The sequence below is a fragment of the Cyprinodon tularosa genome, unplaced genomic scaffold, assembly GCF_016077235.1.
Source record: "Cyprinodon tularosa strain WSP-4 unplaced genomic scaffold, ASM1607723v1 ctg95, whole genome shotgun sequence".
Lineage (NCBI taxonomy): Eukaryota > Metazoa > Chordata > Actinopteri > Cyprinodontiformes > Cyprinodontidae > Cyprinodon > Cyprinodon tularosa.
Window position 1 is genome coordinate 985,654 of NW_024039729.1, and position 15,095 is coordinate 1,000,748.

Below are 15,095 nucleotides of genomic sequence, written 5' to 3' on the forward strand. Positions count from 1 at the left end.
ACTGTGAACATTGTTTGCCCTTTGACCTACAACATCAATTATAGAGCTCCTAGTGGTGAAAAGAAGTACTACAGTTCAGGATTGCGAGACATTCTTCATAGTTAATTTCCACTTACATTTTATTGAAAAAATAAATTTAATATATGCTTCATATCACTTAAATTGCTTTAATCAAACACAGTTCTATACAAAAATGCTTTATCCCAAGGGAAATATAGTGTCTCTACATACATGTTACTGCACTCAACCAATAACGTCAATTTGTTTTGAGGGAGTTAATGAGGTTGACGTAAACAATGTAGTGCAGGGTTTGTTTCTTTTTATTTATTTTCTCCCCAATAAATAATTGTTTACTCATTCAATACTCAGAGAAGTGGATCTTAAGGTCTTTAGCTTGGCAGCATTTTTACATTAGATTCCCTTCCTGACACAATATGGATACAAACCTGGATAGCCTGCGTAATAACCAAAGACTTAAATCACTTCATTATAGGCATGGGCTATTAAAGGGAAAGTAATCTACCACAACAAATAGCTGAATCAGAGAAAAAGATAAATAATTATTTCAATCTGATTTGATACTTAATTTCATCAGCTGACTTGATTGAAAAAGCTGGACTCAAATTCTTCAGAGACATCAGTGGCCACTAGGGGGCAGAACAGGATATAGTGACACATTAGACCTGTATATTATCTGGTGACACAACACTGCACAAAAAAGATTCACACACAACAAAATCAAAGCAGAAAACTGATACGTCTTATGCCTGTCAGGGGTGACTGATCTTGATTGCCTATAGTTAACCACTGTGTGTGTGGGACAGTGTGTACTGGTGTGTGTTTCTGTAGTGTAACACAGAGAACAGAGCAAAAGGAGCTTATGGATGTTTAACAATAATTAACGCACCATTATGTGTACAATAGGGCCTCTTTATCTCCATGGAGCCAAGCATATCTTTCAAATCTTCTGTTGAGAGAGAGAGATGAATCTGGGGGTGTTCTTTGGGGGGGTGTATGTGTGCAAAATGCTGTACACACACAAAAGGCTTAGAGAAGCACAGTTAAGAAGGAAACGGCAGGCCTCTAGATAACAAGTGAGGCTGATTTTGTGTCAGTGTGTTTTTTGAGGCTTGTGAATGGAAGGAGGATTCTGAGATGATGGGGCGAAGCTCCCGAGGGCCAATATCAGTGTGTCAAGACCTGGACATGGAGGGGTATTAGATGGATGAGGTGGGGGAACTGGACAACACTTCATTTTAAAAAAAAATTGAGCTTTTAGACGGGTTCTACTGATGCACAACAAACCTCATAAATGAGTTTCAATAACATTATTAAACCTATTAGCACTTTGTAATAACTGTGCAGTTTGTGAAGTCATTGGAGTAGTTTTTTAATTTTTTAATTAATCTCTTACTTTTTTTAAATTTCCAGGACCAGAATAAAAAGCACAGCCTTTAGTTTTTCCTGTTACTATCTTCATTTTAAACAAAGTTGGGAACTTCTTTTCTTTTGTTTTTTTCATCAGATTTTTTTTTACCGAACCGATTTTTTATAATTTAATTTATTTATAACAACGATATGTTTCTGGGTTGTTTTTTTTTAAATTACGCCTTTTACTATTTTCATCTAATCCTTGTGTGCTTCTTTTGGTTAAGTTTAAATGAACTTTAGATTAGTTAATACTTTATATGTCATTTTTGTAGTATTTATATATAAATACTAATAATAATAGTGTGTCTGTACACCCCTCTTTGAAATCTTAATTGTATAATATAGTATACTGTTACAAAATAATACATGTTTATATTGAATTAATGACATAAATTATGTTCTCGATCCTTCACCTCTGGTATGTTTAAAAATATTAAATATATGGACTTTAGAAAGCTAATATACAGTGTTATAATGATAACCTTACAGTCTCATCATCATATCAAACATCATTTACAGTAGAGCATTTGATAATTTCTTATTCGCTTATTCTATTTTTTTACACTCTTTATACCACATCACCATTTTAATTCAATTGTAAACATTTTGGTTTTCATCTGTAGTTTTTATAGTTGTTACCATAAACTGTTATTTTCGCCATTTGGGATTTGCCGTGCAGGGTTCATTCAGGTGTTATGCTTTAAGTTTTATTACTTATTTTTCATTAAAACCTTCAAATTAATTACACTACTCTTGACCTCAGTCTGCATTTTTAGTTGGCTGCTTTCTTACAACATGGCATTGAATGTGTGATTTCAGCCACATCTGACCATAAAGGAGACAAGAATAAAGTAAAACAGGCATTTCCATCCAGTTGCTAATACAGATGCCGCACTGTCACAAATAAATTCAAACAAAACAAATAAAATATAAACTGGTTTGAATAAAAATATTTAAGATATCCTCCTATTCCCCAGTTGGAAAACCAGAAGAGGTGATCAGTCAAGAATGCTTGCAAACATTATTGCTCACCACTAAGGTCGAGTTTGCATGTCCATGGTTATAAGAAATTTTTGAATAAATAGTAGGGAGGTGAAATCAGGCAGTTTCTTTCAAGACATTAAGCTTCTTTTCCAACTGCTGGCTGGTTGGCCATATAAGAAGCAATCACTCTCTAGAACCAAGTTGATGGTTCAAAACCTTACTTAATTTACATCTTTCAACACTTTAAAAAGACACCACCTTTGACACACGGTGAAACAAGGAGGTAGCATTATGCTGAGGGGATGTTTTCCTCAGCCTTGACTGAAAACAGGGTTAGAGATCAGTGGGATCAGGTGGATTAGTTAAAAGTTAAATGCAGGAAGAAAAGGTTTAAAACAAAACATTTTATGTGGTAAAAGGTTCTTCTCAAAGCCTAAACGTTGTACTAATGAAAAACAATTTTTCTATCCATATCACAGCCATCTGACACTTCCAGCTGAGTTGCCATACTCAAATTCCTAATGACACACGTTGAGGTTTTTAATTGTTTTTAATTGAGTGACAAAACATAAAGTTGAAAGTCTATATATATATTTTCTATATTCTATCTATTAAAATCCATGTTAATTTTAGCAGAAAGTTGTTTTGAAAGGTCATCTGTAAAATCAAAGGCAATCCTATTTATACAGTGAACCTTCTCAAATTGGATTGTTTAGTCGTCATTTGGTTCCCCCAAAGGTTTTGGGTCTCGTCTTCATCTCCACCCTCTTGAAGGAGTAGCGTTCACCAGTCCTTCCATCTGTCAGGATGTACCATGTCCCCCAGTAGATCCCATTGGTTAAACCAGTGTAACGCCCATGGTAATAGCGGCCATTTAGGTTTGCTGCCAAGCAGGCATCAAACCACCAGCCTGCACCATAGTACTGCCCGCAGTTTCCAGAGGCATAGCGATCGTGGTCCCTGTCGGCGGTGCTGAAAGGCCTGCCATCATGGTTGTAGTGCTTGCTGTAGCTTATAGCATTGCCAGCATTACCGGAGTACTCGTGGGCTGTCAGGCGATATCTGGGAGAGAAGATGCAGATTATTAAACAGTTTTTATTTTTTAGTGCAAGTACTACCAAAAGCAGCATTTGGGCCCTTCATTGTGGCTCTAACCAAACTATCCATCCATCCATTTTCTGACACGCTTTATCCTGAGTGGGGTTGTGAGGGGTGCTGGTGCCTATCTCCAGCTGTCTATGGGCGAGAGGCGGGGTCCACCCTGGACAGGTCACCTGTCCATCGCAGGGCAACATAGAGACAGACAGGACAAACAACATTTTACGCACACACTCACACCTAAGGAGGATTTTAGAGAAGCCAATTAACCTAACAGTTATGTTTTTGGAGTGTGGGAGGCAGCCGGAGTGAAATCATGAAGAACTATAACGCTATGAAACAACTGAAAGCGTCATCCCAAAAAAATGGACGTCCTCTTAAACTGAATGGCCTGATATGGAGAACATTTACTCTGGAAGAGCTGCAGACATGATAGCTAAACTGGAAGTATCTGTTGACAAGACCTTAAAGACTGGTGCATAAAAAAAATCCAATTCGACAACAGATTTGAAAAATCAAGCTATTTGGAAAAAAGCCTCGAAACATTCCTTTTCCTTACACTTTCCCAAGAGCAACATATGAAAAACGCCAGACCTGTGGAAGTGAGTGCTGTTGTTTGGAGAGACCAAATCTGAACTATTTGGCCTCCAGACTAAATGCTATTGGCTACTTTACAAAACAAAACCCTGGAATCCTTGTAATGTTGCAGGGGCAGCATCAGGCTGTGGAAAGTTCTTTTTTCATTCAGCAGGAACGGGAAAGCTTGGCTGATGTAATGGAAGGAACTCTTTGAAAATACTTGGAAATGAATTCATTCAGTCTGACTGAGCTTGTGCTATTTTGCAAAACAAAAAGTGAAAAACACTTTAATCTATAAATGTGCAAAGCCACATCAGAGATACTATATACTCCAAGCAACCCTGCAGCTGTAAACCTGTAAATACAGGAACATGTTGCTCTAAACCTTTTTCATTCAAGGCCAGAAGAAAATATATAACTGTCACACTTATTAGAGTTGTGTGTTCAGAGGTTCTTCTGTCTATGACAGAAAATCAAAATAATATTCAATGATGTTTGTGATGAAACAAGATAAAATTTGAAAAGGTGAAAGGGGTATTAATGCATTTGATCATGAACATTTGTGATACTGTAGCTCCTATCTTTTAACTTACATTTATCTTTTAACTCTTCACTATTATGTTATTCTTATACATTTTTCTAAGGTCCATATTTGTTAGACTACTTTTTCCTATAATCTTTTTGCTTCTGTAAATACCAGCCTTTCCCCATTGTGGGACAATCAAGGGATCCCGTAAAAATTCAAAAAATATCCACTGGACTTGGTTTTCAAGATTTGAAGACGTTTCGCCACCTCTCCAGGAAGCTTTCTCAATTCAAATGTCTGGATCCGCAGTGAGTTTGAGTCTTATATAGACAACGCCTTGTATCGCTTGGAAACATGCAATGGTAACCGATGAATGGGTCGTTAGTTCCATCGTTAGCCTGTAATATCTGAGCCTGTCTATGATTCTAGGGGTCGGTCGTTAAAGACAGGTTCATAGACAGGTTCAGATATTACAGGCTAACGGTGGAACTAACGACCCATTCATCGGTTACCATTGCATGTTTCCAAGCGATACAAGGCGTTGTCTATATAAGACTCAAACTCACTGCGGATCCAGACATTTGAATTGAGAAAGCTTCCTGGAGAGGTGGCGAAACGTCTTCAAATCTTGAAAACCAAGTCCAGTGGATATTTTTTGAATTTTTACGGGATGACTATGACCTGGATGACTGAGAACCTTCATCAGCGACAATCAAGGGATTTTCTATTCTATTCTATTCTATTCTGATCTATTCTATCATGTTTCTATAGTTGCAGCCTGATGATGTTTGGTCAGTATAAAACTGTTAACATCTGCAGTTTCTGAGTTGTTAAGATTACAACTGCTTAAAGGTCAGGCCTTAAGAGAAAAGTCAGGCCATATTCAGAATTCAAACTTCTGAAAGTACTTTAATATGAAATTAGATGCTGTTGAGAAAAATAAAAGTTTTAAATTAAGAGTAATTTTCATTTGAATGTGCTTTACCGGAGACATCCATGTTTGTCAAAGAACACTACTGCCACCTACCGGTTTGTGACAGGATAGTGTGGTATCGGCTGTTGATCAAGTCCCAACACTCTGTTTGTCACAACGCGCTATTATCCAAGTCACCATGACATCACTGCCGGAAGATGTCGGAGGTGAGGTGTTACTATATTTGGGCAAAAGTGGCCAGTGACTTAGTGATCGCGACAAAAATTATTATTTTAATTTTTTTACGGATCAACGCTAAATTTATTAAATGACTGCGAACATATTAGTTTTGGGTATAGATAATGATCCATTGATTATTCCTTGCTGAACCGACTTTTCCTTTAATGTTGCACCAAACTTTTTCTTTCTTTCTTTTTAGGATATGTGAGAATTTCATGCAGAACCATCTTTTGTTAACAGCGTTGGGTCTTTCATACAGCTATAATCTTACCTTTGCAATATATGAGGATCTTATATTTGTATTAGACATTAAAAGAAAAATCATTTCATTTTGGGTCTCTTTTTGGTCTAAAAGAATAAAACACTGAAATTCCTGATTCAGTAAGGTCATTCATGTTATTTTGAGTCAGTTTCTGCATTGCTGTTTACCTATCTGCCTCTGAGGCCACCTTGAAGTTGCTGTAGGTTGCCTGTCTCTTCTGTTGGTACCAGTCTTCCAACTCAACGCGGAGCTGATGTTGACCAGTGGAGGTGAGAGCATGCAGTGCTGCGTTCCCCAGCCAGTGCTCCCCCTGCAGACTACCAAAGCCCTCCTTGTATTCCTGCCAAGTCCTGTTGAAGTCCACCGAGCCATCCTGCCGAGTCTGAATCACAGTCCACCCTCCGCCCGCTGTCTCCATGTCACATTTAGCCTGGGCCAAAGCAAAGACTGGTATGATTTTCATTCATTTCCACAGATGACTCTAAGCCAGGGGTCTTCAACGTTTTCAAAGCCAAGGACCCCCAAACTGATTGCGAGATGGAGCGGGGACCCCCTAATTATATATATTGTATGAAATTGTGTTATATCAAACTGGTCCTATAGTCACTCTATTACATATGGAGTCATGTAACGAAAGTAATTTCTCCCTGGGATTATTAAAGTATTTCTAATTCTGATTCCTGGTTGATGGGACAGGTGTTGTGAATGAAACGGTGCCCAGGTTTGAAAGAGCTCCTGTGTGTCGCTGAATGTGTGCATTGATGACTGAAAGACATCTTCTGCTTTCATTTATCTGTTTACTACAGTGTGTTGATTTCATGTTAATGTGTATTTAAAGACATTTTAATTAGTGCAATAAAATTGCAGGAGGGAATATTAAAAAAAGTAATCAACCAGGACTTTCGCGACCCCCATGCAGTACCTCCGCGGACCCCCTAGGGGTCGCGGACCCCCTGTTGAAGACCTCTGCTCTAAGCTTTTTGTAGAAAGCATTTCATTATAACAGCAGGTTAGAAATACCTCTATTGATGGTCCATTCAGATCAGGTTGGATTGTATAAACACCAGTTTCTTTGATCCCAAGTCTGTAGATTTCTGCACAGTCCTGTGGGTGTAACCTCTCCATGGGAGCAGCTGAAGCCACAAAGGACACATTTCTATTGACCTCAATAGAGCACAACTCACACGTTTAGACATAAAAACTCCCCTCACCTGTAGTTGGAAACTGTGTGATGCTCCTTAGGAAAAGCAGCAGGTCTTTTTCACCTTCTCTGCTGCCCAATGTCGCACTCTCTGAGAACCGAGAGAAACTTCACAGTATCAGTATAGCTGGTAAGTTAAGAGTAACATCACAGGTAGCAAGAGGTTAGGCTTAAGAAATCAGAGAGGAGGGTGCAAAGAGAGAATTTAGTGTTTTTTTGTAAGTTGTTTGCAGTGTGACATCACTAGGATCCTTTGAGTTTAGGAACTATTTAAGCATTTTTTTGTTTTTTTATGAAAAAGTTGTTTAAACAAAAAGTGCTGATAGATTAAAGGTGAGTTTAAAAATAAAATGAGATCCATCACAAAAACTGAAAAAAAAATCCAATATCTGAACAATTCTATGAAAAAATAACACTTATTGGAAGTCTAGATTTTTAAAGGTAAGATGCACGAAAAAGATAGGCAAGACTTGAGAGTACTGCAGAGTACTGAACCTTCATGAGTTCAAGAGTTGTCTTGGTTTAATTATTGGTAGAAATCAAAGAGTTTTGTGAAATCTTTAATAACTCTTGAACTGATGAAAGGGCAGGGGAAATTGGATGTCCTTTTAAGCAACAGAGGCAGGTATTATGTCGTGTGTTAAAAGTTTGTTTTGCCTTCCTCACAGAGTTAAATTCCTGTGCACTCACCTATGACATTTTGCAGACAATTGTTTACAATCTGAGAAGGAGTGACTGCACCGGTATTATTGCATACTGCATTTGTGTGTTTAGATGTGTATCTTTCTTGTGTGCCTGTGCGACCCACCTAGTCTCTTGGCCATCGCCCCAAGTGCTTGGCTGTGACAGCGGAGGTCACACTCAGTCAGCACAGCCGCCATTAGTGCCAGGATGGCTCCCAGAGAGCTGTTTTCCTGCTCCCCATCACGCCACGGGCCTCCTGATTCTTGGAGAGAGCCCATGCAGCGCTGCAGCTGAACCAGGCGCTCTTTGACACCTCCAGTCTGCAAGTCAGTTCTTATAGGTTAACAGGAATTATGGCTGCATGGTAAATGACCTGTTTGGTAGATTGATAAGGAGATTCTTATTCAGCAAAATAAAGTAAACAATGTGAAAGACAATTGTATAAAATCTGTGAAATTATCAGGAAACTTTCAAAATACCAATATGAAATATAGATTTATATATTTTGTCATGCAAATAATAGAAATAGGGTCACTTTTGCCATAAAATACATTACACACACTTTGGTATGTGTGCCTAATCATAAAGTGGAAAGTAATGACAGTTTTCTATATATTCAGCAAACACAGCCTAGCATTGTCTAATCATTTCAGACTGATGTTATTTATGGAAAAAAAAGCTGAAATTTACCACTATGTGTGAAGACAACCCCTTAGTCAGTAAGACATGGCATTCCAGCTATTAATCCCCAAACTAATGGCTTGGGTTTCTGTCTTTCACACTCATGTCACCGATTGTGATCAGGTCCCCAGCACCTGTTGCTGCATGAGCTCAGTACAACCATATGATGAGACATTTTTAAAACAGTCCTAATTTTATCCCCTCTTTGATCGCCGACAGTTATTTCTCGGTGGCTGTGTGGCAGTGCCAAGTTTAGTGTCTATGGCCTGTGCCCTGATAGTAAGCCACTTACTCTCCCTGGAAAGTACACTCAGAGGTCTCAGGTCTGCCTAACCCAGACACATCAAGAAAATAAAGTTGCATATTTACACGATAAAAGATTTGCAAAATGAAAACAATTTTCTAGTAATTCTGTCTCCTGATGCAGTCCTGTGGTAGGGCTGTTCCACTTACATTAAACTCAATCTGAGGAAACTCAGTCAGTGTTCTTTGCTCAGCCCTTTGAGGACCGTCTGAGACAGCAAGAACGGAAGCACCCAAGCTGCATCCACTTCTCCCAGCTTGACCCTCGCAGGCCCTGGTAGTCACTGTTTCTTCTGGACCCAGTGAAGCAGATGTTGCCACTAAACTTTCCCTGCAAGGTGGATGTAAGCAGGGCGGAGATGCATCTGAGAACAGCAGAGCTCCCACATACAGGGACAGCAAAGGAAGCATCCTGAGAGAGTTGGAAGAAATCATGAGAAAAAAAGTTTAAAGCCGGAACCACGGTCCAGATGCTGCAATGTCTTTCTGTTATTTATTCCCTGAAAAAATATTTCTTCTATTCTCTCATGGTCCAAGATGTGTCTCTTTCTGTAAAAACCATAGATATTCTCCTCCTTTTTGTTCAGATCTTTGTAATGTTGATCTTTTTTATCCAGATTTCCTTTCTGTCTTTCTTCTTCAGTTCATGTCAGTTGTCATCCTCCTCTTAGTCCTGCCTGTTCTGTGTTTGCGAGGCTACTTTGGCTCAGATTCCTAGATAAATGCAGCACTCTTTGCTGTCTGACACGGACTGATGCACCCACCCCCAACACACACACAAACCTACACCCCACACTCACACACCATCTCTTCATCTCAGCAACCTACACTCCCACTTTGCCACACACAGAGATGCATGTTTACACACATTTTTTTCCACATTTTTCTTGAACTTATAATGGAAATATGAATGGAGACCCATCTCATTTATGAAATTTGAGCCAGCATCTCCCACCCCTCACCTTGGCCATTATTTGGGACGGATGCTTCCAGTATCCTGTCCTGTTGCATGGCCTGTGTGCCATTTTTGTTTACAAAGTAAATTCCAAAGAAGCCATAAAAGGTACAAGAAGACAGGAATCCTTCTCCAAACACCAAAGTCATCCTAATCATCAAGATTCTGCAGAACCACACACCCAGTAATAAGGAGAGTAAACATGGAGAGGTGCGTTCACTCTTGGCTGATGAATACTCAGGAGGGATTAAGAAAAACATCCGTTAGGATGGCTGAAGATGAGAAATTAGATCATCATCATGTTAACCGTTTTAAAAGACTTCAAACTTGGAAACAAACTCAAGTGGATTGTTTTTTTGTTTTTTTTTTTAGATTTTTAAAACAAATTTCAGGACTCGAGATTTAGCAAGACATTTAGTGACATGGTGAAGGGGAAACAGGAAAATGTATCATACTCTGATATCTCATATCTGAGCGTAGAAAAGAGACAGATTTAGACATAGATATCAATCCATTGATACTGGTGCACCTGTTGGGACATACTGTATGCCTTGCAGAAAAAGAAGTTGTGGGATTTAAATCCAGGCAGTTTACATGTCCTTCCCAGTTTTCCAGTTACCTGGAAACATGGCAGCGAATTTGTCGATCTAAATCCCCCTGGTATAGCTGTATGTCCCTTGTTTTATCTGTCTCTGTGATTAACTGGTGACCTGTCCAGGGTGCACCCTGCTTTGTGCCCAGTTAACTCTAAGCGTTGGATGGATTTTATATTTCCATTTTGTTTCCAAATATAATGGGTCATTTTATTATGTAATGTGAAATGAGTATCATAATAATCTAAATCTAATTAAGGAGTGTGTAAGAAAAAAAGAGCCTTGTGAAAGTATGTTAAATCCTTCAAATTTAATTTTTATGTTTTGACCTGATAAAAATCAGAAACTTCATTGTATCTCATAAGGATTATGTCTGATGGATAAACACAAAGTATGTAAGATTTTATAAAACTCAAAAAAAAAAAAAATGTGCATTTGAATTCAGCTCTCTTTACTTTGATACCACTTAAATGCATCATCCTAAGCTCTCTAAAGTCACCTGTGTAACAAGAGTCTATCTGTGTGCAATGAATTCAGCAGTGGAGCCACAGATTTCTAAGAGAATATAAATTAATAGGTGACAGTCTAGTTTGGTATTTTAAAAAGATATGTAGCGGCAGGGGCAGAGCTAAGAGGTGGCCAGGGGTGGCCATGACCAGCCCCGGCCACTTGTTGGCCATTACTACCAGGTGTTTTGTTGTTCCTATGTGGATGTAATTTAACGCCTCCAGATCAAACAGTTTTGATCTAAAACAGCAGTGATACTGTCGAGGGTAATGTGATAAGTAATTTGACATTTTAGTTAGTTTATTATAAATAAACTAAAAGCAAACAAAGTGGTAGAATTAATTATTCATATCAACATACTTGCATTGAAAATAACAAATACAGAATTGCGCTTACTGGTTTTTAATCTAAATCTAGATTGTGTGTTTTATTGTGGAGAAGGGAAAGTCATAACTTAATTTGTATGTCATGCAGATTTGTAAATTATTGCATCGCACTCTGCAGATGTAGAAAAATGCGTGTTGAACGCCTGGGTGATTATTTGATTCAATTGATTTATTAAATGTTCTGTTTATTAATAATTTAATTTTTTGGCAAACCTGTATTTTATTATTTTCCGCCAATGCAATTCTCTGGCATTCGTAGCTCAGAAGTATCAGTTCCAAACTTTTTGTTCCTAGATTTATTCGTATAATTGATAAACTACTAACATTTAGTGAGTTGTATTTTATATCCTTGCTGTGAAACATTGTTTTACAAGCATATGTCATTTGTCATTTTTATTGCAAAACGTACGGGACAAGCAAATCGCTTAATTGGATTTGGTAGAAAAGAAAATAAGAGATTAGATTAGATTAGATTAGCCATATATCGCCCTCCCTTAGTGTATAGATTTAAAATAAATGCCTTGTGACAATCTATTCTGTCTTTAGTTATTTATTTATTTAAGTTATGCCTGTTCATTTTCCTATTGGTACAGTGTGATTAGTGTAGATTGTGCCTAAACTGGTACTGCCAGGTATTTGTTTTTGGCCACCCCTATGAAAATTGTCTCCACCAGTAGTCTAGTTTTTATTTTTATTTTTTTTAAAGGAGGGGGATGGTGGATTTTTTTTTAAGCACACATAACCTAATTAACATAGTCTGTTAACCTAAAGTAATATGCATGGTATGGTTGTTACATGTCAGGTACGCCTTTCATTGACCTTGAGCAAGGCACCTTACAGTAAACCTGCAGTCAGTCCCTGGACTGGCATGGCTATCACTGCTCCCACATAGTTAGGGACAAATGCAGAGGACAAATTTCCCACTGGGATCAGCTTCATAGTGATGGTAGGCCACTTCTCTGATTTAATTTATTTTGCTCAGGCTAATCATTAGCCCACACTCACCAAATGTTGAAAGCGCAATATTATTGCCATTACTGCTAATATATAGTAGAAATTTTACACAACCAGTAATAAAATTTCACAGGGGATGGTATGGGGCGATGGTCATTTAACATGGCCGTGCAGGTGGCTCAGTGGTTAGCGTGCACAACCCATGTACGGATTCAAATCCGACCTGTGGTCCTTTGCCGCATGTCTCTCCCCATCTCTCATACCCCCTCTCCTGTCAGCCTACTGAGCGAAAAAACAAGCCACTAGTGCCGTAAAAACTCAAAAAAAAAGAAGAAAGAAGGGGGATGGTTTTTTTAAGAAGGTGGATGCCATCACCTCTCACTCCCCCTTAACTCGATTACTGGTCTCTGTCACTGGTAGGGGACACAGCAAACATCGTAAAGGCTTTTCAATCTGTATGCTAAATACAGAAAACTGAGACTTCAAAGTGATGCATGGTGTCAACAGAATCTTGCTGTGTTTTATTAAAAGAGAAAACAGTCTGGTCAGAGATATTGGGACGATGTAAGGAACTAAATACAGGGAAAGCCTTTATGAACACCTGTTAAAGACAACAAAGCACTGAGCCTGATGCACAGGTTCATTCTCATCTAATACAGTAAGCAACCATTAACACATGTTTCCCATCAATTAAATAATTAGTCCAGTTTGTAAAAACAGAAAAAGAGGGACAAAGCTTACAATCAAAAATTGTTTTCAAAAGTCAGAGATACAACTTTCTTTTTGGTCTTAGGCATCTTAAGTTTTTAATTTTTTATTTTCATCTGTTAATCATCTTAACATTTTCTTTTTTTTTATTATGATTTATCAACTTTTTTTCAGGATATACATTTGTTTTCTCAGGAAAAGTTATAGCATTGATTGAACAACAGTGCCTCACAAGAAGTAGTTCTAACTCTGCAATTCTTCATTCTGTTATGTTACAACTATAACATTATTATGGAGTTAAGGGAAATACGCTATACCAATTCAAATTTGAGAACTAAGGCACCCATGTGTGTGACCCACCCCGCCCACCCCACCTTTCAATACTTTGTAGAAACACACCTTACTGTAAAAACAAGCCTATTAAAAGCTTTGCGCATCTGAAATCTGAAAACTCACTTAATTCTTCTTTGTAAATATCTCAAACTCAGACAAACCTGATTATGTCTGTGAGCATCAGTTTCCCAATCCTACCTCAGATTACCGAATGAATTTAGGACTTTGACTGGAACATTTTAAACACATGTAAAGTTAACGGTTATTTCAGAGTATGTTGATAATGTATTCCTCGTTATTTATCTGCAGGAAAAGGAAAAGTTGCTATCTTTCCTGCGATTCGACAATCTTGCATGACCACTGTTATGCAAATGTTGCATGCATTTACAGCCTATGTAAGGTTGTATTTCTTTCTGCTAACATAAGAAATAAATATTATGCTTTGTCTTGTTTCACATGAATGGGTCAATTTATGTGCTGCTGAATCATGTTTATACTTCTAGTTTACTAAATAAATGAATTATAACAATATTTCAAAGGGTTTGTGATATGTAAACATTGTAACGTCTCCTCTTGTTTGCTTGTTCAATTATTTGTTTACATATATCACCTTTGTGCTTTTTAAGTTACATCTTAATTCCCCATAGTTCTCTGTTAGTCAGCAAGGTCCAAACATGCATGTGGAGGAAAAAAATCCAAAACCAAAACATAGTTTACACTGACCTCTAGTGATCACTTTTATTTCCTCTTTCATAAGTCACTGCATCGAAAGAATTAAGCAGATAATCCTTAAAATATTTATTCCTGAACAAAGGTGTGTTACTTCTAATATGCCTATTATTAAACTAGACCACTGTTGTTACCATGTTTGATCCTGCTTCTATTCAGCTTTTATATCACAAAGTCAAAATTATATTTTGACTTTGACTTACTAAACAAAAACTGAAAAAAGATGGCAGTATCAAGGTCCTTACTATTAAATACAGATCAGCTTTCAGAAGTTACAATAAGGGTTTAAAAAAGTAATTGCAGTGTGGTTCTAACGGTGTCTCATATTGTTAAAACTATTTCAAAATATTTCGACCTAATACTTTTAGATCCTTATTTTGAAAGAATGTAATGCCTATTCTACTTTCAAAGTTGAGTCATTTACATTTATCACTGCTTTGGGGATGCAATTAACTTAATAGCTTACTGGAAAATCAAATCAAATCAAATCTCCATGATTCAGACCTCATAAAGCAGCAGGTGTTGGAGTAAATATAGAAGATGGGGATTAGAATTCAGAAGATATGGTGGATTTCCAGGAAGCATTTTGTTAAAATATGTTTACTTGTTAACCCTTTATAGGGCACTCAGTGAAATACGTTGAAAATCCAAATCCAAAAGCCAAATATCAATATTTGTCCAAATAAATATGGATATTTTGATGACAAAAATGTATATCAATATATTAACAAGAAACACCAACTTGTCTGAATATAATAAGAAAAATAACAAAAGTACTTCTATCAGAAATTCATGAAAAACACTTTGAGAATGAAAGAAACATTTTTTTGGTCCAACATAACCTTAGAGGCATTAATGCTGATACCGGCACTTACATTTTTTAGTTTATAAACCTAAATATAATTGTTAACTAGGCTTATTGACTTTTTAAGGTTACTTTTTAACGTTTCAATTAGCTTTTTACCTTTTTTTCTTGACTTGTTAACTTTTTTCAGCTTAATTTACAGTAAGGGTAATATATCAGTCAA

The 15,095-nt window shown here is 37.4% G+C and overlaps 1 protein-coding gene across 1 annotated transcript; it reads right to left on the reverse strand.

Moving 5' to 3' along the window:
- Positions 1-1,876: 1,876 nt before the first annotated feature.
- si:ch211-157b11.8 (fibroleukin) lies at positions 1,877-9,650 on the reverse strand. The gene is made up of 6 exons (XM_038275258.1): positions 9,053-9,650; positions 8,043-8,238; positions 7,245-7,325; positions 7,054-7,166; positions 6,201-6,463; positions 1,877-3,477 (listed from the first exon to the last, which is right to left on the reverse strand). The coding sequence occupies exons 1-6, from the start codon at positions 9,335-9,337 to the stop codon at positions 3,135-3,137; spliced, it is 1,281 nt and encodes a 426-aa protein (XP_038131186.1). The 5' UTR covers positions 9,338-9,650; the 3' UTR covers positions 1,877-3,134.
- Positions 9,651-15,095: the final 5,445 nt, after the last annotated feature.

Bases quoted from the DNA above. Each gene is read 5' to 3' on its own strand.
- si:ch211-157b11.8 (XM_038275258.1), bottom strand. From the start codon at position 9,337: ATGATTTCTTCCAACTCTCTCAGGATGCTTCCTTTGCTGTCCCTGTAT. The intron at 7,326-8,042 runs GTGGGTCGCACA...CTCGGTTCTCAG, and splicing joins GGCGATGGCCAAGAGACTAG to AGAGTGCGACATTGGGCAGC. The intron at 6,464-7,053 runs GTATTTCTAACC...GCTTTGGCCCAG, and splicing joins TGAATGGACCATCAATAGAG to GCTAAATGTGACATGGAGAC.